Source organism: Anguilla anguilla, chromosome 4 (assembly GCF_013347855.1).
Source record: "Anguilla anguilla isolate fAngAng1 chromosome 4, fAngAng1.pri, whole genome shotgun sequence".
Classification (NCBI taxonomy): Eukaryota; Metazoa; Chordata; class Actinopteri; order Anguilliformes; family Anguillidae; genus Anguilla; species Anguilla anguilla.
Genome location: NC_049204.1, coordinates 51,761,192 through 51,786,803, shown reverse-complemented (window position 1 = coordinate 51,786,803; position 25,612 = coordinate 51,761,192). Strand labels below are relative to the sequence as shown.

The window sequence follows — 25,612 nt, the reverse complement described above, 5'->3', positions numbered from 1 at the left end:
AATCGTAGGTATTAGACCTGGGTCAAATAAGTATTTGTTTTGGGTTCAAATATGTTTCTGTGCTCTGTTGATATTGCCTGGTGTAAGTGAGCCTGCCAATATGACCAGAAGGTGTGGTTTGCACTTTTTGAGAGTATTTCATTGGTTCCAATACACCAGACAAGATCAGTAACATGCATAGTATTTGAATCCAAAACAATTGTACTGATGGTTATGCTTGTGTCATTATTCTGTTAGGTTGGAGGGTGAGCAACACCCTTTGCACGCCACCCGTGTATGCTATGTATGTAGTGGATACACCCAACTGTGATAATTTATTGTTTTTTCAACTATTTCCAGCCTCTATTTTCAGACACTTTACAATCTCATATGAAAAGATAAGCCTCAAGTTGGAGATCTTGTCACGTGAAAAGGGTCTTTGTTAAGTACACTGACCCGGAAATGGCTAGCATGCTGGCGCGGTTGTTGAAAACAAACCCAGGGTAACCGTTGTTGATGTGAGCGTGGGTTCCACTTCAACCGTAAAACTATTACAAACTGTGCTTAACATGTGTAGTTAACCAGCTATTGGCTGTAGTGCATGCGCTGATAAATATTGAAATTGTATCAGCTAGCTATAACTATGGAATTGTCCACTCTGATAAAAAAGACAGGTACGTTAAATTACCAAACGTTAACGAAGTAATATAACGTTGGCTAGCTAACTAGCTTTGAAGCTTACTTTCTAGAGTTGACATCGAGTTGTTATAGACTATGTGTGCTAAGTTGGTTGACGTTAGATGTAAATGTTCCTTGTACTTGTTTGATAGCCAGTGCTACCACGTCAACATTTTGGCTTGATAGCCAGTAAACTGAAGACGAAATATAGACTAGCTAGTTAACTAGATATTTATCCGTCGGTTAGTTGGGATGTGAATATATGCGTACAGAAATTATGTAATAGTATAGTAAAAGCAAAGTAATAATTAACTATGAATCAGACATATTGCAACCTTTTCAAGTCAGGTATCTAGGTAGCCTGTCAAGTATGTGTGCTAATACTTGTTTTTCTTCTGTCAGGCCATCGCTTGGTGGAAATTAGAGTGCGGGCACTCCAGAACATAAAGTGCAAGCTGGATCATGGCTTATTGTCTATTCCCGATCTTGTCCAAGAGAAAATGTTGTTCGTTTGCTTGCTTGAGTGGTTTAATTTCCCTGAAGTGCCAATGCAAAGAGAAGTACTGGAAATTCTGCATGCTTTGGCCGAAGTAAGTTCATAAATGGTCAAAATAAATGAAAAATGCTAATTTAAGTCAAATTTTAGAAATGATGTTTGTATGTTACAAAATTAGCGCATCTAACATAGCTCACGCAACTGTATTATTTGCTGAACAGACGCCTAGTCTAGGTGACTTCATCGTTCTTGTAAACTCAGGGATTTATAGTAGCGCATAATCAGCATGGTCCATAGGAGGTTACTCTGTTTCACTGCATTCACCCTACACACAGAAACAAACATAGGAATATCATTATTTTGTTCAGTCTTGGAGGTATATCATATTACTGTAACTACTGTAACATTCGGTTTCCTCAAAGCATCCCACAGCTGCACAGATGCTCAGGGATGTGGGTGCTGTGGAGTTCTTGACCCAGCTTTCTCCGAATGTGGAGCCACAGTTGCAAGCTGTTATTGATGGCATCTTTGATCAACTGTTCCACCTCCCGGAACTACTCTCAAATTTCCCAGGTGGTTTGTCATCTGGACAGCAGTTGACATCCTCTCATAATACAGGTTTGTTCACAAATCTTACTGATAAATGATATTTTTCTGAAAATCTATTGTTTTCATGAAATTGGTCCTTATTGGTTGTCATACATTGATCATCTAAAACCCTGTCTGCATGTTTTTAAGGTTCTGTTTTAGCTCACTTTGAAGAAGAGTCACCTGTAATGGGGTACTTTCAGAAAAGCTCTAAGACCAGGAACTTTGACATTCCTCCCCAAAGAATAGCAGGTCAGTTGGGTAGCTTATGTATTTGCTTCCCTGTTGCATCTTAAGGTAGCCTATAATTTCAGTAATTTATATTGATATAATTTGATTGAATTTTGATTTAATATTGTTTTAACAAAATATATATATTCTGCATTTACTATTACTAGAAATGCGTAATTTGACATTGTTATTTTTAGTAGGCTCACTAATCACTGAAGATGATTTATGAATGCATAGGCTAATTATCTAAAATATATGATGAGCATGGCAAACAGTTGCATAATGGTAGCTGGCCTGTATAATTACCATGCCTTTCTTGTTTGCTTCTTTTATCTTTAATGCCTATCATCTGTAGTCAGGGATTCTGTGAGGTGCTTGAAGTTTTCTACTTTTCCTTGGTTGACTTTGACCACAACAGATCGACACATTTTGTCATCAAATGAAAGGTCAGTGATGACGGTCAAATTTTGCTATTTCAAATATGTATAATGTTACACGTGACATATTCTGTTTGTCATGTACTTTGTATGACACCAGCAATCCTTATTCAGTCTTTCCTTAATTGAGAGTTGTGGTGGTTGTTGAAGAACATTGTTCTTAATGAGTCTGGTGTTCCTGGTCTTAATCAATTTGATGTGCATTTCATCTGTTCTTTTTTTCTGTAGCTCTCTCAGAAGTAGCAACCACAATTTAGTACGGACCACTTGTGAGCTCCTGCAAGATGTCATTATGCAGGACTTCCCTGCCGAAATATTCCTTCAAAGGCCAAGTATAGTTAATGTAAGATAAATAGTTTAATGTGAAGCTCGTACATCAATATTTATTTTCTTTATTTTAAATGGCAGGATATTAGTCTCGGTTTTATTGCCGTAGTGGTGATATACTAATTGTGTGCCTTCATTACACTGTTACATATATAATTGTAATTTATATTCTGGAAGGTATTGCAGCGTGTTTTGATATTGGCTGTTTAAATACCCTGACTAATAACAGTAAGTGGTAATGCACAGCTTGCTAATAAAACAAATGCAGATTGATCCCCACAACAATGAAATGATGGTCAAAGCGTGAAGATAAAATACAGTGAGCACCATAATGTTTGGCACGAAGACATATTTATTCTTGATCTTGATCTGTACTTGATCTGTACTGTACAATTTTAGATTTGTAATCAAGCAATTTTGGTTTCTCATTGTAGACATTACAACACTTTTTATATAGTCCCCTCATGTCAGGGCACCATAATGTTTGGGACAAATGGCTTCACAAGGGTTTCCGATTAGACAGGTGTGTTTAATTGCTTCCTTATTATAGGTACAGTATAAGAGTGCTTTCAGTCTCTAGTCCTGATTCTAGGCTTTTGATTGCCTTTGGAGTCTGTTATTGGTGTTTGTCAACATGAGGACCAGAGTTGTGCCAGTAAAAGTCAAGGAAGCCATAACGAGGCTGAGAAATAAGAAATAAACTGTCAGAGACATAGGTCAAACCTTAGGCGAACCAAAATGAACTGTTTAGAACATCATTAAGAAGAGAGAGTGCACTTGTGATCTCGGTAATTACAAAGGCCCTAGTAGGCCAAGGAAGACCTCTGCAGTTGATAACCCCAGAATTCTCACCATAATGGAGAAAAACCACAAAATATCTGTCCAACAAATCAAAAAAACTCTTAAGGAGGCAGGTGTGGATGTGTCAGCAACAACTGTCTGCAGAAGACTTCACAAACAATTACAGAGGCTGCACTGCAAGATACAAACCACTAGTTAGCTGCAAAAAAACAGGAGGCAGGTGTGGATGTGTCAGCAACAACTGTCTGCAGAAGAGTTAACAAACAGAACTACAGAGGCTACACTGCAAGATAAAAACCACTAGTTAGCTAAAAAAAAAAAAAACAGGATGGCCAGATTACAGTTTGCTTAGAAGTACCTAAAAGAGCCTGCATAGTTTTAGAAAAATGTCTTGTAGACAGATAAGACCAAGATTCACTTGTATCAGAGTGCTGTAAGAGCAACGTGTGTAGGCCAAAAGGAACTGCCCAAGATCCCAAGCACTACCCTCATCTGTGAAAAATGGTGGTGTGGGTACTGGCTCCCATGTCTGCATTGTTTATGTAATTGCTGACCGCAGCATGAATTTGAAAGTGTACAGAAGCATCTTATCTACTCAGGTTCAACCAAATGCCTCCAAGCTCATTGGGCAGCACTTAATCCTACGCAGCAAGACAATGTTCCTAAACATACTGCTAAAGCAATAATGAAGTTTTTCAAAGCGAAGATCTGGAGAAATCTTGACTGGCCATGTTATTCACCCGATCTGAATACAATTGAACATGCGTTTTATACGCTGAAGAGAAAACGTAAGGAAAATAGCCCCCACACAAGTAGCAGCTGAAGATGGCTGCAGTGCAGGCCTGGCAGAGCATCTAAAGAGAAGATACTCAGCACCTGGTGATGTCTGTGGGTCACAGGTTTAAAGCAGTCATTGCATGCAAAGGACATGTGACAAAGCATTAAACATGATCACTTCCATCGGCATAACATTGATGTGTTTCAAACAGTATAGTGCCCTGAAATGGGAAGGGAGGGAATGGAAAAGCACCATATCTGAAAAGTGCTGTAATTTCTACACGGTGAAACCTAAACGTATAAAAATACCCCTTAATAAAAGCTCAGAATCTGCACTTCAACCCCTCAATTGTTTGAGTATAAATCTAAAATTTTGGAGTCCAGAGCCAAATCAAGAAAAAAAGAATGTCTTTGTACCAAACATCATGGGGCTCAGTGTACCTGTGGCTAATTTCATTCATATTTTCCTGACAGCCATACTGTAATTGCCTTGTGGTTGCAGCTTTTCCAGTTATTGAAGAAAGTCTCTTTCCTATAGAATCTTTTTTCCCTGCTGAAGCTCGGGATGAATGATGCCAGCTACTTGACTGTACACGCGGTCGCCTGCCTGCTACAGCTGTGTACAAATCTGAGGAGCCGACTTCGCTTTCACAGAGACCCCAGCTTCTACTCGGCCAAACAAGGTACAGCCACGCGGTGCAGAGAGAACGCCACGGGTGTTTAAGCCGAAAGCGTGCTTCATTTCATGGCTGGTGTGCAGAAATTTTTTATTGTTAATTCATATTGTTTATAATCGCTGCAGTATTGTAAATGGTGCCTTTTATCCCCTGTTACGCTACAACAAGTTTTCATTTTTGCTTCCAAAGATGCGGTATCCCAGAATTCCTCGATGTCCTACTCTCAGGAAATCCGCGGGACCCGCCAGTCTCTGGTGTCCTCCCCAGAGGAGTGCAGTCCCAGGCCCTCGGTGGTTGGACGGACGGGGCAGAGAGCCAGAGGGGACGGTCAGGATGGTGACGCCGCCTCATCCAGGTCTGTAGCGACAGGCCATTATTCCTCCTTTCTGTTAGCAAAAATGGCGTATGAAGTCATTAAGTTATTCATGCGTATTAGACCATAGCCATATGAGAAAATATCACAGTTGCATTAAGGCAGCAGACCAACATTTGTTTCATCATAGTCTCTTTGAGTTTTATTTTTATTTTTTCAACAGAGGTTTCAACTGAAGTGCTGATAAAATATAACTCAAAATGAAAAAGGCACTGCAGTGCTTGTACGTGAAGTTTTTGTGTAAAAAGAAGCGAACCCGTTTCTCAATATTCTTCTCCTCAGTGAAGTCCATTAAGACCAATTTGAAAAGGCGCAAGACTTTGTTTGATACTGAATAACGCGCAGTCATGTATGTGCCGGCAGTTTTCTTCTTTTGTGTAAGATTTTAAAGACATACACCTTCAACTCAAAAAGAAAATTCTCAGCAGGATTAAAAGCAGGCAATTCATCTTGTGCAAAGAGTACAAGTGCAAGTGTGTGAATGTGAGCAGCGTTGCCTGTCAGTTGAGCAGTAGTACAGTCTGTAAATGTAAAAAGACTGTGCTCCAGTAGAACTGGGTACCGGCACAGTCATGACTGGAATGTAGAAAAGTTAAAATTAGTTTTCTTAATCTGCAGTCTGTTTGGTTATTTGTTATTATGCAAGTGGAGTTTGTTCAATGCTAATTTGAAAACTGCAGTACTAAGCACAAAAGGGTGATGCCTAAATTCAGAAATTACCCAAGCAATCACATTATGACAAATACCACTGTAGAACATTTCAGAAGGAAAAGTTTTGATTCCAGCCAGGTGTCAACTAGGTGGAGAGGAATAAGAAGGTGGAAAATAATGCGTGAACGGTGAAGTCAAGAACCCGAGATGAAATATGACTAATAATTGATTACATGCTTACATTCACCGTGCGTTTTTTTTTCTGTGTGTATGTTTCCATTGTGTGTCATCGTTCTGTTTTTAATTTGCCTCCTTTTGGAAAGAAAAAAAAAATCAAATTTTACCTGTTACGGTCTAATGTGAAAACAGGAAGGTGAAACAAAGTCAATTATCATATCTAATTATATTCTATCTGTACAATTGTTTGAATTTTTTTTAGCTAATTTTATAGGTGAATGTTGGTTGCTAAGGCAACAAGAATCAGGCTTGATTTAAATGCCGTGCTCTGTCCCACGCACTGATTTGACTGCCTGTTTTATTCTCGGCACGTGTGGAAGTTCCAGAGCACAGGCACCGACCGGAGTTGCAGTTTGTTTTATCTCGTTGCAATAACTGTGTTTTCCTCCGTGTTTATGGGGCTTAGCGGCGATGGCGTGCCTCTGGGCGTTTATTTGAACAGCTCGAATTGCTCTGCTGATGGGGATCCACATTAGATTTTTGGACTTGAAATGGCCGCCCGTGAAACCCGATAGGATTAAACCCATTTCCAGATGCGCGGGGCTCATTTGTAGATTGTTTTTTGCGAGCTCGGTGCGCGGTCCCAGGTCGCGAGGCGTGTGAGCGCTGCTTTCTCGCCGACGCTGATCTCTCTGTGGTTTCAGCGGCAGCAGCTCCCAGGCTGGCCCCGCCCCCGGGCCTCCCCCGCAGTCCCCGCTGGACGCGGCCCATCTGGAGCTCCCCGAGACGGAGGGCGAGGACGTGCTGGAGCTGCGGCTCCGGCAGCTGAGCCTGGCCCAGTTCAGCGCCGCCGTCTTCGAGCACGCCCTGCCTCTCCTCCAGACAGGTGAGGAGCCCGCTCCGCCCGCTCCGCCCGCGCCCAGAGAGGCCGCCCACGCAGATGCGGCCCGCTTGATGTCTGGGGGTGAGGGGGAGGGGGGGGGGGGGGGGAATCATCCGTGATCTGCGGCTGGCGGTGTTTATTTCTATTTTTTTTTGCCTCTCAGAGAGAATGAAGGCCTTCCTGAGTGTCCTGGAGCTTCTGTCAGAGGCTCTGCTGCTCCTGGGAGACAGTGTGTCAGAGCAGGTGTGGGAGGACAGCAGCCTAATTGGACAGGAGCTGGCAAGTCGCACCGTTTCCCATGTTCTCAATATTTGGTCCTCGGCTCTCAGCGTTACATTATTATTTATTTTTGCTCGTTTTAAGCTCCAGATTTGTTTTGTGCTGCACCAAGACGCCAAGCCGTTCTCACTCACTTCTCACCCTTGCGAACCCTCTTTGTTCTTTGATCTGGTGACTGAATAGAATCCCATCCAAACCACTTCACCTCGAGGAGAAAAGACTGTAGCTGTCAGAAGTTTTAGCATACAGTCGTCCAGTCTTGCTTCTTTTTTATTTATTTTCGGTACTGGTCCAGGGATCACATAAGATTTCTCACCGTAGTCAATCCGTGTTCATGCTGTGTAAACAGTTAATGTTTTAACTATCGATCACAAGCCCCGCTAGAGTTGCATCCACACTGATGATTCTCCTTTGCCAAGTCTTTTGTCCTTTGAGGGCAATGAAAAGCTTGTGTTTTTTATGTGGGGAGAGTTATGTACTTGTCAATCCAAGGCCATTTTCCCTATTGGCCTGTAATGGATGCCCACAGTAATGGATCCAGTGAGCCTTTTCTGTCGTCTTCTCCCGAAAGGGCTCGCGATGATAATCACAGAGCAGCTGCTGCCCCCTGCTGTTTGTAATGCGCCATTAGCTCCTGCAGCAGAATTGCATTTTCGAAGAGTGCTTTGTTCACACTCTCATCTTTCTCTAGAAAGAAAAGCTGCAGGGGTCCATGGAATGTTTAGGAAACATTCTATGCCATCACCACTCCGGCTCTTCCGAGCAGTCGGAGGCCGCGCTGGTTCACCGCAGGATGACGTACGTGGGCACCGCCGTCTTCACCGTCCGCCTCCTCCAGACTCTGCTCCCCGTGGAACAGGTTTGTACAGACAGGAACGGGAGCGGGAACGCACGCGCTGGAACGTCGGGGGCGTCGTGCCTCGCGGGCGTGTCTTTGTCAGAGCTCTGACGCCTCTGGCTGGATTCCATTGGCTTGCAGGCTGCCGAGAATCTCCCGGAGAGCGCGGGGACGGCCCTCTTCCTCCTCTGCGTGGACGCGCCCTTCGGCGAAGCCTTCCCCGGCATCCACGAGTCGGCCGTGGCCTACCTGGAGCAGGTCAACCCCGAGAGCCACGCCACCTACAGGCGCGTGGCCCAGGCCGCGCGGGCCGTGGAGTCCACCTGCACCTTCCTGAAGGAAGTGCACGCTGAGGTGGGCTGTTTTCACTTAGCCACTGTCTACTGCGGACCTCACATGCTTAGGGAAGTTTGAGTTAAAGCGCAGGTTAAGCAAGTTCACATCCCAGCGTGAGATCGTAATAGAAGAGAGAACTTCAGTAAAGTACCCAGTGAAGTTAAATATGATTTTGTGGTAATGGATGCTCTGAAAGAAAGATCGGGGTTTAAGCTCCTCTTAAATGGACTGCATTTATGTAGTGCTTTAATACAAAGCGCTTTACAATTGATGCCTCTCATTCACCAGAGCATTTAGGGGTTAGGTGTCTTGCTCAGGGACACTTCGACACGCCCAGGGTGGGGATCGAATCGGCAACCCTCCGACTGCCAGACAACCGCTCTTACCTCCTGAGCTGTGTCGCCCCTTACTTGTGTACCATTACATTTGTACACTTTGTACAGCAGTCGGACAGACATGCATTTTAGGCTGTCTTAAAACAGCAGGCCTGAACTCAATTTGGATAATATTTTTACATCCGTAGTTTTAAAAAATTGCAAACATTTTATTTATGAGTCATGTGTAAGTTAAAATTGCACATCCATGTTCAATCAAAGAAGGCAATGTTATTTCTCTGTTTACAGGGGGACAAAAACTGGTCAGAGCTTTTGGAGCTGGCAGACCAGGCCATATATGGACTTCCGTATCATCAGCACCTACCGGTTGTGAAGGAGTGCATTCAGATCTGCTCCTACGTGTAAGATATGTTACAAATAGTATTTGCTTGCTGTGCTGATCCTTATGATAAGGCAGAGGAATGTATGCAGTTGCAGTTGCAAAGAGACCATGACCTATTTTATTTTTTCAAAAATGTATTGTTATTGCTCCGTGCTAGTGCTGTAATGTCTTCCCTTATTTCAGGTGGAAGTTCGCACAAGCGAGCCCTCTGCTTCGGGCAGAAAGCCAGAAGATGTTTTTGAGGCTCTTGTCCCATCCTCTTCAGGCGGTGAAGGCCGAGACTTACACTTGCACCCTGAATGTTGTGAAGGTATCCTCAATTTCAGTGTAACGAGCAGAATCGGCCAAGCCGCTCACTAAGCGCTGATCTCTGAACCCGTAGCCCTGTTAATGCCTGCTTCTGATAACACTGCTGCAGGATTGCCTCGGAGTTCAGAATGTCACAAAGCCGGTTTCATCCATCTGTAGCGGAGTGAACTTTCTCCTGAACGCCCATGTCCTTTATGAAATTTCTACATTTGGGCTCCAGGATCAAGCAGAAAAGGTAAATGCCTAGCGGGTTGTAACCCACTGTGAATGCCTAAGTGTCAGCAGTGAAGCCATATTAATGGCCACTTCTTTTTGAGCTAGCTGCATTTCACAAATGGACAATGATGCCTCTGCCAACTTGGAGACTATTTTTGTAACGCACACACGCAGGGATTCTGTCTTGTGTTTTCCTGCGGTCTGACTAACTTTTTAAGGTATGGTGTGCTTGCATCATGGAATTGTTGACATATTTTCAGGGCAGCGTGAAGCAATAAACTGCAATGTCATCAATGCCTGAGCTGGTTCATATTTGATCCATAGGTGAAATGTGCTGCCAGGGACATTCTTCTCTTCCTTCTGCAAGGGCAATTGATGATGACACCTCCAACATGGAACAAATTAATTGAATCAGCCTGCCCAGTCATCCCTATATTGCAGGTAAACCAGCCCACTGTAATGTCACCAAAAAGGTAATTATTAAATGGGAAAGATTGTGCAAAAGAGTTTCCACAAATGTTGAAAATGCAAATCTTTGGTTTTAAAGGGTTTGTCAAGTTGGTTGAATTATTTTCAAAGGTTTTCTTTTTCACGCACCTATACCATTTTCACCCTATTTTGTGAAACACTGCCAATCCCTGGTCCCTCTGTTTCTAAGCGTTTCATGGATTGTGTTTTCCTAACTCATCTTTAGTGGCAGGATAAGCCAATTAACAAAAGCGACAATTCACCGTAAGTGAATCTGAATATGCGTAAGAACTTGACAAGGTTGTCATCTGCAGTGTACTTCGTTAAGGACTTTCTGTAATTGGGCCACCGCCAGCTTGACAGTAAAACATTTTTTAAATTTCTGCTAAGCGTATTTGTTTATGTTCCTCTGCCGAGCACAAATCCCCATGATAGTCCATTGTCTGCTTTATTGAGGTTTGAAACAATGCTGTTTGTTTACACCAGGGCTACGCAGGAGCTGAAGACGCGCTTGGAAACTGTATCCTGCTGATAAGTGAAGCGTCAAATGAAAGGAGAGACGGAGCGTTTTCGAACGCCACCAGACTGAGAGGGGCTATCCGTCTGCTCTTCTCTAAGCACCCAGCGTAAGCGCATCTGCGGCTTGATCTCTACAGAGGCCGGCGAATCGAGAACGATATTCTTCCATTTGAGCGTAATTTAAAGTGCGGTCCCTTGAAGTGCATTGCTGTTTACTTCTCCCGAATAATTGCCTGCGCGGTTGTCCATTAGCCCTTTTAATTAGCTGCGCTCTTCCGCGGCTAGTTGCTGCTGTGTGAAGCCGGTAATTAGCAGCGTATGGTGCTATTACGATGCTTCGGCTTGATTGTCTGCGCGTCGTTTAATGGTTTCAGGGTGCGGGGCACTGCGGCCCAGCATCTCTTGCCCCACCTCACCAGCGCAGGCGGCCTTGCTTCACGCCCGCCTTTGGAACGTGCCGTTTTGGAAGCGTTGCCGTCCTTATACGTCGTGAACAAGCTGGTGGACATAAAACTCAATGACTCAGACAGGTCTCTTTTGAAGGTAAATAAGTAGCCCTATCCGTAAAGCACACATGGACTGTGTTATACCAAATTAAATGAAAACACATAATTAAAATTCTCATTTGTTCATTTGTCTTTATGCTGTGTGGATAGATGTTTGGAAAGCAGTGTGATATATCCAGTAGGGTTTGCAAATAATGCATACCCAGCGATGTGCTCGCCCTCCATCTCTGCTCTGTTTCTCCCTTTGATAACCAGGTGGAGTCCGTAAGCAAGCTCTACAGCATCCTCGCCTCAGAGACGGTTGACCTTGTTCTCAGGAGATCTGCAGCAGAGCAGTTGGCTGTTGTTTTGCAGGGTGAAGAATCCGAGTTTGCCTCCTAACCACTTCCTCTGTCGATTAAACCTCCACGCAGACAGTTGTACTACCTCTGGGCCAAATAAGGGGGGAGACAGGTTGTCTGGTTTTGCTGTTTGTGCTATGATTGATCTCACAGTGTAAAGTGCACAAGAAACCTTTTCAGCCATGGGCTTCTGGATTAATATATGCTGCGTGGAGAGCATTAATTAAGGAGCTAGTCCTGAACAATCTGCAAAGTGTAAAATTAGCCTAGTCGTCTGAATTCTGGTGTCCACTATGCAGATTAATAACGTAACATTTACTCCGAGACAATGTGTGCATTTATTACATGGGTATGACTAGTAGCGCTTTCGAGCTTTACTGACAGTTCAGTTCATAGGTTTGTGGGGGGGAAAAAGTTTTATAATAGGAAAATAATAACGCGAAGTTCTCTGTGCATAATCAATAACAAAAATAGTTTGCCGCACATTAAAACAATTTAAAACAAACTACACATAAGTTGTACAGTTGCCTGAAGGGTAAAATGTTGTCTTAGCCTTTACTTATTTATGTAAAAAAAAAAAAAAGTATCAGTCTGCAAGTTTAGAAATTATAACGAGATTCCAATTAAAAATAATCTTCCGAGCATTGAAATGAGTTGTCATACAGCAGTACGCTGTATTCTGGAAGCTCATCTTGAGCCTTCGTTACTCTGGAAAGGCGCGAGTTACTGCCCACGGCCATATGTTTAAGACTTGACAGGAAAAGTAAAATTAAAACCGCCTCTAGGCTTGAAAAAAGGTGCTACTTGTGAGTCTTTGTTTTATTCTGGGTTTATGATACTGCATTACTCACTTAGCCGGTCATCGAAAGTTTTATTTAGCCAAACAATTGCGTTTTGCTTTTCACAGATACAGCAATGCACGCGGTTTTAAAGAGTTTGGGACTGGTGGAGAAGGTGACATCTTTTATTCAAGATTGCGTGAACAGCAAAATTAAGGTAAATTTCACAAGTAACAGGACTTACTGGGTCTCTGTAATTACAGATATGAATTCAAAGTGGAAGTGAACTGCATAATTAATTTAAGTTGACTTGAATTTTTGCTGTTTGTCTTGTACAGGCTTGGCTCAAATGAAGCCTGTTTAGCTTGAATCGTGTACTGTCCTATACAGGCTAATTCTGTAATATTCACTTGAGCCTGATTGCGGCTGTTCGTTCAGCATCGCCCCCTTTAAAAGAAGAGTATGTGATCGTGTCCATTCTGGAGTGAGTGTTTGTCATTTGACACGCCCTTACGGCATTTTGATTGGCGCGGTTGAAGTAACGGCAAGGCCACGGGCGTGTTATCCCCCCCCCCTCCTCCCTCACAGAACACAGACTGCCTGTTGGAGCCCTGCTTTTCCATGCTGAGGAAGTTAGTGACCGCCGACCCTTCGCTGCGCCACACCCTGGCTCAGCGGCCCGCCTTCCTGGTCACGCTGCTCAGAGGTATCCCTCCGCCACGCACGCGTCCTCAGCCGGCCCTCTAACCGCCTGTCGCACGCGGCGGAACCGGTACCTCACCTCCTCCCTCCCCCCAGTGAGCACCAGCCAGGGAGACACCAGAGGACTGCATTACATGACAAATGTTTCAATTTTTCATGCTTTGTCTGAGCTGTCTCCTCACCGGGAGGTGGGGGGGGAGTCGGGGGGGTGGTGCGGGGGGAGGAAAGTTAGGCCTAAAGTAGAATGGATTTCAGCCTCCTCCACCGGTTACCGTGCCGCCGATATCAGCTCATCCGTCTTGCGCTCACACTGCCCGACCGCGCACCGCGGTTTCAGACGCGTTCCTCCCCTTCATCTTTCTCAAGCGGCGTTTGTCAAATCGCATCAGCCTCTTTTTCGGCGATGCGTTTACTTCGTCTCGAGCGGCTCGGCGTGGGAGTTTTCTGAAAACTTCACCGGCAGAACAGTCGCGCGTCGTATTCCCTTTCTCATTTCTCTGCCTGTTTTGTTCTCTGATATTAGCTCATTTTCCTCGTGCGTACCGGACGTCCCCCCGCAACGCTTGCAATTAGCCGATGTTAATGTGTGACCCTGAATCATCAAGCAGGGTTTCCGTTCCCTGGCCATTTTGGTTATCGCCATTAATTTCTGAATATTCCTTCCTGCTCCTTTTTTGTTTCGTTTTAGCCTCATTGATAGTGAAGGAGGATACAGGGGACTTGTCAGAGGCGGCCGCGCTCATGTGCATGTTGATGTTCGATGAAAGCGCAAGGATGGACCTGTGGTAAGAGGTTTCCCTCTGTCATGACCATCGTCCCACTGTCTCTTTGTGCGTTGTGTTGCCTGCAATATCTGTTTCATCGTTGAACGAAATTGGAATGTGTGCATTTCATTACTGGTGCCATTTGTATTCATAATCACGCTTGAGGATGCTGGTGTTTAACTGTCGTTGTTTTGTCAGGACCGACAGTTCTGATGCCCGTGCAGTTCCCTCCCCGTTCTCAGTCCCAGTGTCTGTGATAAGGAGGTAATTCTCCAGCACGTTCCTTTAGCTACCAAATACAAAATGATTTTACCACAACATGAGTAATGGCTGTTTAATTACGTCTGTGTGTCTTGAGGAAATGCGACTTTAACCGTTGTCTGTGGGCGTGAAGGTATGACCTGCCGCTTCAAGCCTCGTCTCACCACGCGGTCAGCCCGTACTGCGTCGTTCTGCCTCCGTACGCCGACCTGAAGACTCTGAAACCGGCTTGGGAGATGCTGCAGTTTGCCTGGAACCGAGCGTGGCATTCTGGGATAGATAACCTCCTAGAGCAACTGAAGGGCTACGGAGGTGACCTCCCAGAGTGAGCCTCATTTCTTCATTTGGAAACAGCGCGTTCTGTGTGCTTGGCATGCTCTCTGGTGATTTGTTGTTCAATTTGCGTTTTTGTTGAGGAGTGACATGCATATCTGTCCCTGTTTGACACTTCGTTACAGTCCCTGTCATGTGTGTGCTTTTTCCATTTTGTCTTCATTTTCCCTTTTAACACGTTTTCCTGGAGTTCTAATTCCTGTGTGGAACATTTTTACAAAAGAATACCTTTGAAGTACTTACCAATTTTGGTCACCTCATGCTCAAATTTGTCATCGGGAATTGGATGAGGTACAGTAGTGGTCTCATAACAAGTGCATCTGTGTCAGATTTTTCTTCACTTGTATTCTATAAGGCTAAATAAAAACAAATGAGTACACCACTGCATTTATCTTTCAAAGTAATGAGACTGCTTAGCATATCTCTCGCAAGAGGATAGATCAATTCAGGTCTGTAGTGCTCTTAAGGGAAAATATGAAAATGTTTCTGTGTCGAAGGAAACCTTGAAAATTTACCACAATTATGTAGTCTAACATTTGTTTGCAGAAAATAAGCAATTACATGGAAGAATGTGTTAGCTTATCGTATGCTTCACATGCTTGAAGTGTTATGCAGAATTGAACATATTAAAAAATAACCCATTTAGATTGAACAACTGAGTAGGAATCCTTTCTTGTTCTTGTTTTTTTTTTCTAAATTTAAGGAAATACTTAGTAAGTTTATTCGAAATGGTGTAATCATCCCCGGCATCAAACTTTTAGATTTATTGAAGCCTAATTTGTTTTCCGACCTTTGAATAATGAGTTAGCAGTATTTCTGTTGCTGGTTTCATGTACCTGGAACTATTAATGCATTAAGGCAATTATTAAGGGAAGTGCAACAACATGCTCGGAGATTTATGAGGCTGGGTGTCACTGAATATTAAACGAACAGGGAAAATAATCTTTCCTCGGATGATGGCAGAATCATTTGCCTCGCTTCAGTTGTCGGACAGATAGCAGATGAGCCATATTAGCACTTCGCGGAACAAAGGCTTTTCTCTCTCCCCTAATTTCTTATCCTCCTTTTAAAATTTCAGGTTCCACGCCGATCTGACGATGCCTGCAGCCCAGGGGGCGCTGTTGAAAGTAACGCACGTCAGCAGCGGGCTGCGGGACTGCCTGGAGTCCGTCCGCGGCGCCGACTCCCACAGCGCCGTCGGCTGCGCGCTGGCGAGGCTGCGCTTCTACCTCCTGACAGACCGCCTGGCCCTCAAGCTGGGCTCCGACAGCTCCAAGAGCGTCCTGAAGACTCTGGGGTGGCGACCTGCCATCGAGAGGTAGGCCGCCGCGTGCCCTGTTGCCGTGTTATGTCATGAATTGATGGAACCGTACGGGATATGAAGGTAAAATGGGAAACTTTCAGCCTTTAAACACGTCAAAAAAAGTTTAGTTTTTTTTGTGTGCGTAGTGTGCTGTGTTTGGCGCAACCGTTTAGCTTGTTCATTTTCGTTGCTGCAGGTTCCTCCAAGTTCAGCCCGCTTGCACAGAAGACGAAAAGCTTCTGGCGGACATTGTGGCCTTTCTCAACGCCTTTTTCAAGCAGCAGAAGTCTGAAGCTGACGAAGCTGACGTGCGGTGGATACTGGAGTTGCTTCTTAAACAGGTCTTTTTTTTTAAAGCTTGCTCAAGGTTAGAGTATGTGTGAGATTTTAGGCATTGCCTTGTTGTTTCCTCCTCCCTCCCCTCCAAACAAAGCACTTTTATGTTGGAAGGGTCGCATAAATCACACTGTCAACTCGTAGAAGCGCATTAATGTCACGAAACGGCTAGAAGTGGAATGCCGAGCCTAAACTGTAGCAGTCGTTTAAAAATTGTGTTCATTCTGCTGTTTTTGCTCTCAGCGTGAGATTTATGGTCCTCTTATTTACATAATCTGGAGCGGAATTCAATAAGTCATACCTGGACTATCAATAATGTGCATGCAAACAATATGGCTTTCACGGCTAATAAAAGGCGCTTTGATATAATGCCTCGCGGGGATTGTGAAGTGGAAAGAGTTTCTAATCGCAGAGTCATTTCAAAGCGTGTCTGTGTCTGCACTGGTCCAGGAAAAGGTTATTGACTGCTGCTCACAGGTAAAGAAAAAAAAAATCCAACGGAGCTTACAAGCCATCATTTAAAATGAAACGCCATCTTCTTTTTTTATTTGGCATTACGAGCCGAGCGCTCATCCTCGATACGGCTCGCGTTTGAATTGTGAAACGGAAGCGCGCCTTGGTGACGGAGTGGTGCCTTCATTAGAGCCGCTGTCTTGTGTCTGTGTTGCCGTTGGAAGGAGAGGAAGACTCTGCTGGGCCTGCTGGCGCGCGGCGAGGCTCCGTCGCCGGGGGACGCGGAGGAAGCTCGGGATCTCGTCACCCAGCGGCTGCAGAAGGCCCTGTCAGGCTTCTTCAACACGCTGCTGCATCGTCTCGCCCACACCTCCGACAGGTACCGCCGCTCGACATCCTTCGCCGCCCTCTATATATAGAGCAGGTGCAAATTTAGTGCCTTTCGCGCTCCGGCGTGCAGTCGGGGCGCTGGAGGTTGGCGTCGACGGCGAGGTTGAGCGCGCGGGTGCGAACCCGTGTGGTCAGAACCCCGTGAATCCCGCTAGGGCGCTAATTGACAACGCACCGTTCTGTTTTCCGCACACTCGTCAGAAACTTCCGAGTTTTAAGTACTTTCACGATCCGCAATGACGGCGTGCAAATGTGTGCAGCTCTAGCCCTGTCCCCCGCTGAGCGTTCACCGTGGAACCCGTGGCGTTAGAGAGCCGGGTATAAGCAGCGACCGGCTCATATTTCTGAAAAGTTGAACTTTTTTTTACGCTTTTTTTTTTCCCCCTCTGAGGCCACCTTTTGTTGTGAAGAGTGGAATGCATGGCCCGTGAGTGCGCACACGCACAGTGCGCATGAACATAATAAACGAGCGAGACAAACCGCTTCCCCCCTCGGCTATTTGTTTTACCTCCTTCGGTACTTGGCGAGCGTGTATTTTTCCAGGCAAATCCCTTAATTGTTTTCCCTGAAAATTCATGAGCTGACCGAGTGTGGCGCGATGCGTGCTTTGTGCTGTGATGAATGGCGACGGCGGCGTCTTTAATCAGCTCCCTGTTAAACCTCCATTCCACCCCAGCGGGAAGAGCCAGGAGCAATTGAGGTGCCATCGATTTCTTGTCAACAATTGCTCTCGCCACGAGAAGATCTGAAACTTATTTCTTCATTAATTATGCACAAATACACTCATTTGCTGTCTTTTATACATGAATGCGAAATGTCACATTTTTACCCGTTCTTCGTGCGGCTCGGTGATACGCTTGAAATTTTGGACTTGTTGCCTCAGCTGCGCTTTCATGTGTGTGCCACATGCGGCCCCCTGGTTGAAGTGGAGCGCCTTTGAGGAATAAAGTGGCCCCCTTGTCTTTGAAATGCAGGATGAGCCTGGCCTTGGCGGGGCCTTTCAAGACGCAGCTGGCCGCGGGCCTGCTCCAGTGCCTGCGCGTGTCGGACGCGCCCCACTTCTACGGCCTGCCCTCGCTGGAGAGGACCCTGCGGGGGATGGCCCACGTCACCGCCCTCCCCGGGTGGAGCTCGGGCGCCCCCGCCCCGGACTCCCTGGAGCTGTGCGTCAAGTACCTGAGCGGCCTGCTGGAGGTCTGTGCGCGAGCTGCTCCACCCCCCACCACCTCACTTCACCTCCCCCACCCCTCTGCACCTCCCCCACCCTTCTATACCTCCCCCACATCACTTCACCTCCTCCACCCCTCTCCACCTCCCCATCCCTCTCCACCTCCCCCGCCTCATTTCACCTCCTCCACCCCTCTCCACCTCCCCCACCTCATTTCACCTCCTCCACCCCTCTCCACCTCCCCCACCTCACTTCACTACCCCACCCTTCTATATCTCCCCCACCTTACTTCACCTCCCCCACCCCTCTCCACCTCCCCCACTTCACCTCCCCCACTGATGGATTAACAAGCCAGCCGTGTGCTTGCTCGTTCCCCTGCTCTGCTCCAGGCTGCGGCTTCACTAGAAAGCACATCAAGGTCACGGGCGTGTACGTTAAATGTCCCAATGTCCCGTGAAGGTCCCCTTGAGAGTGGGCTTTGAAGGATAGACGAGGACATTGTGTTCAGGCTGCTTCGATGGCGTCTGTGCTGTTTACGGGACTGAAAAGCCAAGGATTGGTTGGACGCCCCAGGCAATTACAGATCAACCTTTAACAGCAGGCATCCCACTGAGCTTTATGTGCACAGCTCAAGCTTTTCCCTAGTGTTCATTTTTGAAGCATTTCAACTGTTTTAACCTTCATCAAAAAGATACATTTTACTGCATTGTCAGTAGTCTTTACATGTATTAATAATGTCAGAAAAAGCAGTGACTAAAAAGCAAGGGACACTGTTGTGAAAAAAATATTCATTATCTTGTTGAACACATGCTATTGTTCTGTGTAGTTTTGTTTGTATTAGAAGTCTACAAATGTCTGTATTTTCATTTATTTTTGTGAAAAAATGCTGTCAAATATTTTGTTGCTGTTCAAGCTTAATTAACATTTAACTAAAATATAAATATTTGTAGGTCCCTGAACATTTTGTGGTGGTTTAAAGCAAACAAATTATTTATTTGTGTACTGGAATGTCTTCCTTTATTTGTACTATTTGTACTTCTAGGTCATATCCTCTTTCTATGTGGAATGGGGGGGGAACTCCATGTCATTCATGGGAAAAGGAGTCACAAAGAACGCGGTCCTCTGCTTGCTTCATTTATCATATGAAATGATGTCAGAGAGCAAGGATAAGGTCAGTGCACTCATAAATATGCCCAAGAAACAGCTTGGCTTTCTGCTTCAGTTGTATATGGAGGCTTGCAATACTGAAAAGAGCTAATTTGTTATGTTTATTTGTTGAATGACGTGCTCTCTAATTCAAAGTGGATCTCTTTTTGTTAAGGATTGGATGTCCCTGTGGTCTCTGTCACATGACCAGAGCTCTGATGAGCCAGCTGCATCTCATTTGGGCCTGGCGTGGCTCATTCCCTTGTGGGTGGACAGGGACCCTGAGGTGGGTCATATAAATAAGAAAATAAAAACAAAAAAACAATGTATTCTTGCAGATGGATATTTTAACTGCGTGTGATAGGATAGCATGTACATGTCATATTCACATTTTGTCACAACCCACAAGTAAAAAATGAATCTTTCTAATCACTAGCAAAATATGAATGTTTAAACTGAATTTTAAAGTACAGGTTGAGCTCTGCAGTTGGCACAAATGTGCCAACCATCCCGAAAAGGAAGCAAGCAACCTACATTGGATGAAGCAAGAATCCTGTCTGTTTCTTTCAATACAGTTTTTATCATGAAGTCAAATGTGTGGGTAGTCCTCCAAACAGATGGACAAAGAACAACAATCAACGGCTATTGCTTCTATCGCTACAGAGAGTGGTCTCTGTAGCCATAGGGAGTGATCCATCGATTGTTTATTTTCGTTGTTTGTTGTCTCCCCACGCATTCATGCCTATCACTGTTTTGCCAAACAGTCACCAGTGGTCTTGTGTAACCTGTACAAGTTTCTCATCTCCTTTCCTGAATCTTCACCACGCCCAGGTATACTGACAGACCTTTTATGTGAGCGCGCACTGATCCGCTAGCGTGACACCAGAGACAAACACCAGAGACGCCGTTTGAGCTAAAAAAAAAAGAAAAAGAGAGGCATCCTTTGATATTTTTTTCCAGTCTGCGTATAGGCGGCTGAACTTCCGCCGCTCTCTCATCTCCAGGTGAGGTTCGCGAGCCTCGGCGTGGGCTCGGCGCTAACCGCGGTGCCGAGCGGATGCCTTGCCCTCGCCGCCAGCTGCCAGAACATCTCCGGCGGGCTGTGGGCGACGCTGCTGAGCATCCTGCTGGACCAGCAGGAGTGCAGCATGGTGCGCAGGGAGGTGGGTCTGCGCCGCTGCGAGCGGATGTGCGGTCTTTCAGGCGCCGCGCAGCGCCGACCTCGCTTTCCGGCTAGCATCTGAGCTAGCTTTTGTTTTGCACGTGTAGTACACGGCTGGGTATTAACAGAAAGCCCCTTGCTCAACAGCATAACAACACTTGGAAACTATGACCAAGTTCAGTTTCATAGCCGTTACTGTACACTTACACCCCTTTGCTTAAACTAATGATGTGTTTCCAGTAATCTGAGGAATGAGCACTATGTATGTGTGAAAGGTAAAACAATCCTGCATGTTAAAAAATGGGTATTCCTTTACTAATGTATTTTAGATGACAGCCTGCATTACATCTTAAAGACAACCAGATGGCAGTATTGTTGATTTTTTTCTTTTCTTTTCTTTTTCTTCCTACAGGCAGCATTTATTCTACAAAATCTGCTTGTGATGCCCATGCCTGCCAGTATGGAAGAAGCTAAAGACTGTGCTTGGCAGGCAGGTGGCATTTGAAATGGATGCGTTTCATGCATTTACTTGTAGGCTGTCTGCATTGGGTTGTGGAACAGTGCAGCTGCATAGTTTTTTTTGTTCTTTTGCTGTGGTAGTTCTTCTATTTTCATAATCCCAGTGATATCTGTGCTTCCTCCTACACCATATTTACTGTTTCACAGGAAATACCCTGTGGCGTGTTTTTGGTCACGTAAATGTCCTTTCGTTTCCGTTAATTGACACTTGCCTCATACCTTCGAGTGCACCGTTTTGCCTCACTTCGGTTTAAGTTCTTCGGAAAAGGTCTCTCTCTCTGTGCTCTGATTGGTCCGTCTCTGGCTCCAGGGTCCGTGTGTGCACGATGAGAGCTCTGGCCTGTCTCTGGTGGGGCTGCCTGCCCTGCAAGCCCTCCTGTACCACTGCCAGTTCTTCGAGCACATCGGCCAAGCTGTCAGGTCCTGCTACCAGGGCAGGTACACCTTCGACCTGACCTTTCCCAGAGCTCCTAGCCTTGTGGGCAGCGTGACCGAAGGTAATCCAATCTCTGTTGAACCCTGGGGAAAGCAGTCATAGACTGTACACATGTCTCATTCTCACACCTTCAGAAATCAATCCATTTATTAATTGTGTGCTTCAGGTCATGTGACATTTACATAAACATGTACACGGTAGCTTTCCCTTTATAAGTATAATTGATACAGTAAGAACAAACAAAGGACAATATACACTTTGATATTTGATGTCATAGTGGAAATGGCTCAGTGGATCAGATGTGGTCCTGGTCCTGGTCCTGGTCTTTGCCTCCGCGGTTCATTTTTGGTCTTTCCCAGTCAATTGTTGAGGTTGAGTTATTTTCTCCTGTCATCGATGTTGTCTTTTTACTCTGCTTTGCTACATCAGTGGCATTCTGTATGGTAATGCATGCATGTCCATCAGATTTTGATGACTCACTGAAGCACTGGAGATGCCCCACTGGACCATTAAACCAGGGCCCGGAGTCAGACTCCCAGTCCACATCGAGCACTCTGGTGAGTCACTGAGCAGATGCTGTGTGGTGAAACGCTCTTACACAAGGAGTTTTGTAGGAGGATTGGAAATACCTTAACTTTTGGAAAGGTTCAGGTAAATACCGTATATCTATCTTAGATCTGATAAAAAAGTTCAAGAAACTTTATACATTTGAAAGTATTTCTGGATTCAGATGCCTACAGCATGATTCATACTTTTCTCTGGCTGTTTAAAACTAACTGTCTTTAGCCTTCAAAAATATAAAAAAGTTAACAAAATCCAAGTCATTCTCAGCTTAAATTCAAAATGGACTTTTTTTGTCTTTAGACATGCTAATCTGTTATCATTTACACATGTGAAGATGGTGACTGATTAACAGTCAGCGTGAAAGGATGGTGATGTGTTTGTGGGTTTCAGATTCTTCCAGAAGAGCCAGGTGAAAGCTGTGCGCCTCCGCTGTCCTCCTCCAGGGCTCCCACTCAGCAGATTGACAGCCGGCTCGTCGCCCAGGGTAGGCCAGAGCGCGCTGTAGTGAGCACGATTCAGAGCCTCCGGCGAGCCCTAGGCTCCAGGAAGCCTGCGCCGCTGTCCTTCTCCCAGGCCTCGCCGCCTTGACCGCGGCGCCTTCCGCTCTTTTGCGTTCCAGGCCAGAGCGACACCAGCGACTCCGGCAGCTCCCGGGACTCCCGCGCCGGGGAGGGGGCCCCGGAGCCCCGCGCCATCGTCACCCCCCACCTGGCGTCGGCCGTCGCGGGGCTGCTGGCCAACCTGCTGGCCGTGCTGCCCGAGTTCACCCTCAGCGCCCTGGAGCACGGCCAAACCCTGGCCGCTTTCGCCAGGTCAGCGCTCCCTAACGGACGCGCCCGTCCGCTGCAGCGCCTCCCGCCGGGGCTCTGCGGAAGCGCCGGCTTGGCCTTATTCGCCGTTATGATTCGGCGTTATTTGTTACATTACATTTATTTAGCATGTGCTTTCATCCAAAGCGACGTACAAAAGTGCATATCATGGTCATTGGAACAACTACAAAACACAGGAATACTCATTTCGTAGTTTTTATAGCCAGGAACACAGCTCAGTTCACGCAGTGCACATTATTCTGACCTAACTTATGCCAAGTCAAACTAGGGGGAAGAACAAGCTACGATATTAGGACAACAATACAAACAAAACACAGTTAAGTGCTGGCATGGGGGTACGTGTAACATGAGTGCCATGAAAGGGGGGATTTGTGTTCCAGTCTGGTCGATGTGGGACCAATAGAACGGTGCCTGGGTGAGCTGAAGACCCCCGGCCTGCTTCCCGGCAGTGAGGAAGACGCTAAGAACCAGGTGTGGTTTTTGGTTACTGTCATCAACGTGTTGCTAAATGCACTCCCTTCATTGATTTGTGTCATCGGCATGTTGCTAAATGCACTTGTTTCGTTGGTTACTGTCGTAGGCATGTTGCTAAATACACCTTTGTTTGACTCCGTGCAGTCAGTTGCCGTGATGTCATTCTTTTCAGTTGGGTTTTGTCATTCATGTGGCCTTGCGCTTGTTTCCGCTCTGACAGATTTGGTAGAGCTCAGTCCCAAAATAAGACCTGTTCTGACTTTCTCATCACACTTATAAATTTTCTGGTGAACAAGTATTTTTACAGTCTAACTTTTCTCTGTTTTCTATTCCTTTGTTTCATATGCACTTTATAATATATATAGAAAGACAAGCATGGTTCTCAAATCTCAAATACCCTTGCATATAAATGAATATATCATGGAATGTTTTAGAGCATAATGCCTGATGACATTAATGCCTTGACCATAAAGCATAAAACATGCAGTTCTGTGATGAATGAAAATGCATTCTCACCTTCCCCTTTCAGGTTCTGAGCCTATTCCAGTTCCTCTCCAGTTTTTCGAAATTATTTCAGTCGTGTGTCATCCAAAAGCCAGAGCTGGTCTCTCGGATGGAGTTTATCAAACCCTTGCTGGCCAGTGCGTTTACCCTGCTTACGCTGAACATCGAAGACATTGGTAAGGGGCGCCACGTTCCATTACATGCAGTTCAACATGGATTTGCCTGGAGATCTTCCAGACATATCTGAGGTCTAATCTAATTAGTCATAAAACCGAGCCTCCTTTTTGAAGACTGACCAAAGTTAAATGCACTCACGGTATGCCTTGATTAATTATTTAAAAGTATGAGCTTGGTTTTGGAATAAAAACTCTTGTAGAACACGAATATAACTTAACTCACTCTTACAGCACCGCGAAAAAGCATTCGCCCCCTTCTTGATTTCCCCTTATTATTGCGTATTTGTCACACTGAATGGTTCCAGATATTTAGACAAAATGGAATATTAGACAAGGGGAACCTGACTAAAACACAAAACACAATTAAAAAGATATTATTTCATTTATTTAATGAAAACAGGTATCAAATACCCATATCAGCCATGTGCAGTCAGTTGCCGTGATGTCATTCTTTTCAGTTGGGTTCTCCTGTCATTCATGTGGCCTTGCGCTTGTTTCCGCTCTCACAGGTTTGCTGGAGCTCAGTTTCCAAAATAAGACCTGTTCTGACTTCCTCATCACACAGTTAAACATTTTGTGTTGAACGGGTATTTTTTACAGTCAGACTTTTCTCTGTTTTCTGTTTTCCTTTGTTTCTCTATGGATAGAGAAAGGAAAGCACGGTTGAAGATGCGGTTTTTCGGTGTTAAATAGAAATGCATTCGCACCTTCCCCTTTCAGGTTTTGAGCTGGTTCCAGTTCCTCTTCATTGTTTCTGAATTACTTTCGTTGCACATCATCCAAAAGCCAGAGCTAGTCTCAGATATAATTTGATATATCAGCCTTTCACATGGCAGTGGAAGATTTTAGCCCACTGTTCTTTCCCGAACTGCTTTAATTCAGACAATTTGGTAGGTTTTCAAGCATGAACTGCTTGTTTCAGGTCTTGCTACAGCGTCTCTATTGGGTTCAAGTCAAGACTTTGACTAAGCCAATCCAAAACTTAAATCATCCAGGTCCTGAAGTAGCTAAGCATCCCCACACCATCACACTACCACCACCACGTTTGACTTTTGGTATGTTCTTACTGTGAAATGCTGTATTTACTTCACACCTGACATAATGGGACTCGTGTCATCCAATTTTGACTCATCTGTTCATAGTACATTATCGCAAAAGTTTTGGGGATGATCCAGGTACTTTTTTGCAAATGTGAGGTGAGCATTGATGTTTCTCTTGGTTCCTCCCATGAATCCCATTTTTTACCAGTATCTTTCTTATTGTAAAGTCATGAGCACTGACCTTAGCTGAGGCAAGTGAGGATGTTTTCTGGGATCTTTTGTGACTTCCTGGATGAGTTGTTGCTGCGACCTTGGCAAAATTTTGGCAGGCCGGCCACTCCTGGGAAGATTCACCTCTGTTCCAGGCATTTTCCCTGTGGAGATAATGGCTCTCACTGTGGTTCGCTGGAGTCCCAGAGCCTTAGAAATTTCAACAACTTATTTCTCATCTCTTCTGGAATTTCCTTTGATTATGGCATAGTGTGCTTGTAGAAACTTTGTGTGGTGACTACCTCACTCTGATGGTAAGGTTCAATATGAGTGAGGTTTAGATTCAACAGGCTGGCTGCAATCAAGCCTGGCTGTGTTCAATCAGATGGAAATAATTGTCAATGAAATTTGGTTGATTGCTTGAGTAATGAAGGGGCAATTGCTTTTTCACACGGACA

At 45.2% G+C, this 25,612-nt stretch overlaps 1 protein-coding gene across 2 annotated transcripts in view; it reads left to right on the top strand.

The window, feature by feature from the left end:
- Positions 1-438: 438 nt before the first annotated feature.
- The window catches only part of rttn (rotatin), a 39,914-nt gene continuing 14,740 nt past the window's right edge, over positions 439-25,612 (top strand). Inside the window, exons 1-38 of one of the 2 annotated variants that reach the window (XM_035414695.1) lie at positions 439-653; positions 1,060-1,247; positions 1,576-1,771; positions 1,892-1,993; positions 2,328-2,418; positions 2,638-2,752; positions 4,853-4,997; positions 5,181-5,346; positions 6,897-7,078; positions 7,239-7,354; positions 8,046-8,213; positions 8,334-8,546; positions 9,152-9,264; positions 9,429-9,555; positions 9,664-9,789; positions 10,095-10,211; positions 10,725-10,864; positions 11,132-11,300; positions 11,519-11,618; positions 12,512-12,600; positions 12,972-13,089; positions 13,774-13,870; positions 14,048-14,113; positions 14,244-14,435; positions 15,522-15,761; positions 15,943-16,087; positions 16,760-16,914; positions 17,900-18,119; positions 19,136-19,264; positions 19,415-19,525; positions 20,244-20,402; positions 20,814-20,891; positions 21,231-21,417; positions 21,822-21,913; positions 22,311-22,404; positions 22,540-22,732; positions 23,131-23,221; positions 23,754-23,904. In XM_035414695.1, the coding sequence (XP_035270586.1) occupies positions 623-653; positions 1,060-1,247; positions 1,576-1,771; positions 1,892-1,993; positions 2,328-2,418; positions 2,638-2,752; positions 4,853-4,997; positions 5,181-5,346; positions 6,897-7,078; positions 7,239-7,354; positions 8,046-8,213; positions 8,334-8,546; positions 9,152-9,264; positions 9,429-9,555; positions 9,664-9,789; positions 10,095-10,211; positions 10,725-10,864; positions 11,132-11,300; positions 11,519-11,618; positions 12,512-12,600; positions 12,972-13,089; positions 13,774-13,870; positions 14,048-14,113; positions 14,244-14,435; positions 15,522-15,761; positions 15,943-16,087; positions 16,760-16,914; positions 17,900-18,119; positions 19,136-19,264; positions 19,415-19,525; positions 20,244-20,402; positions 20,814-20,891; positions 21,231-21,417; positions 21,822-21,913; positions 22,311-22,404; positions 22,540-22,732; positions 23,131-23,221; positions 23,754-23,904 (5,212 nt within the window). In that variant the 5' untranslated portion in view covers positions 439-622. The remainder of the gene's footprint in view (positions 654-1,059; positions 1,248-1,575; positions 1,772-1,891; positions 1,994-2,327; positions 2,419-2,637; positions 2,753-4,852; positions 4,998-5,180; positions 5,347-6,896; positions 7,079-7,238; positions 7,355-8,045; positions 8,214-8,333; positions 8,547-9,151; positions 9,265-9,428; positions 9,556-9,663; positions 9,790-10,094; positions 10,212-10,724; positions 10,865-11,131; positions 11,301-11,518; positions 11,619-12,511; positions 12,601-12,971; positions 13,090-13,773; positions 13,871-14,047; positions 14,114-14,243; positions 14,436-15,521; positions 15,762-15,942; positions 16,088-16,759; positions 16,915-17,899; positions 18,120-19,135; positions 19,265-19,414; positions 19,526-20,243; positions 20,403-20,813; positions 20,892-21,230; positions 21,418-21,821; positions 21,914-22,310; positions 22,405-22,539; positions 22,733-23,130; positions 23,222-23,753; positions 23,905-25,612) is intronic. The other variant, XM_035414696.1, reaches the window with a different exon arrangement.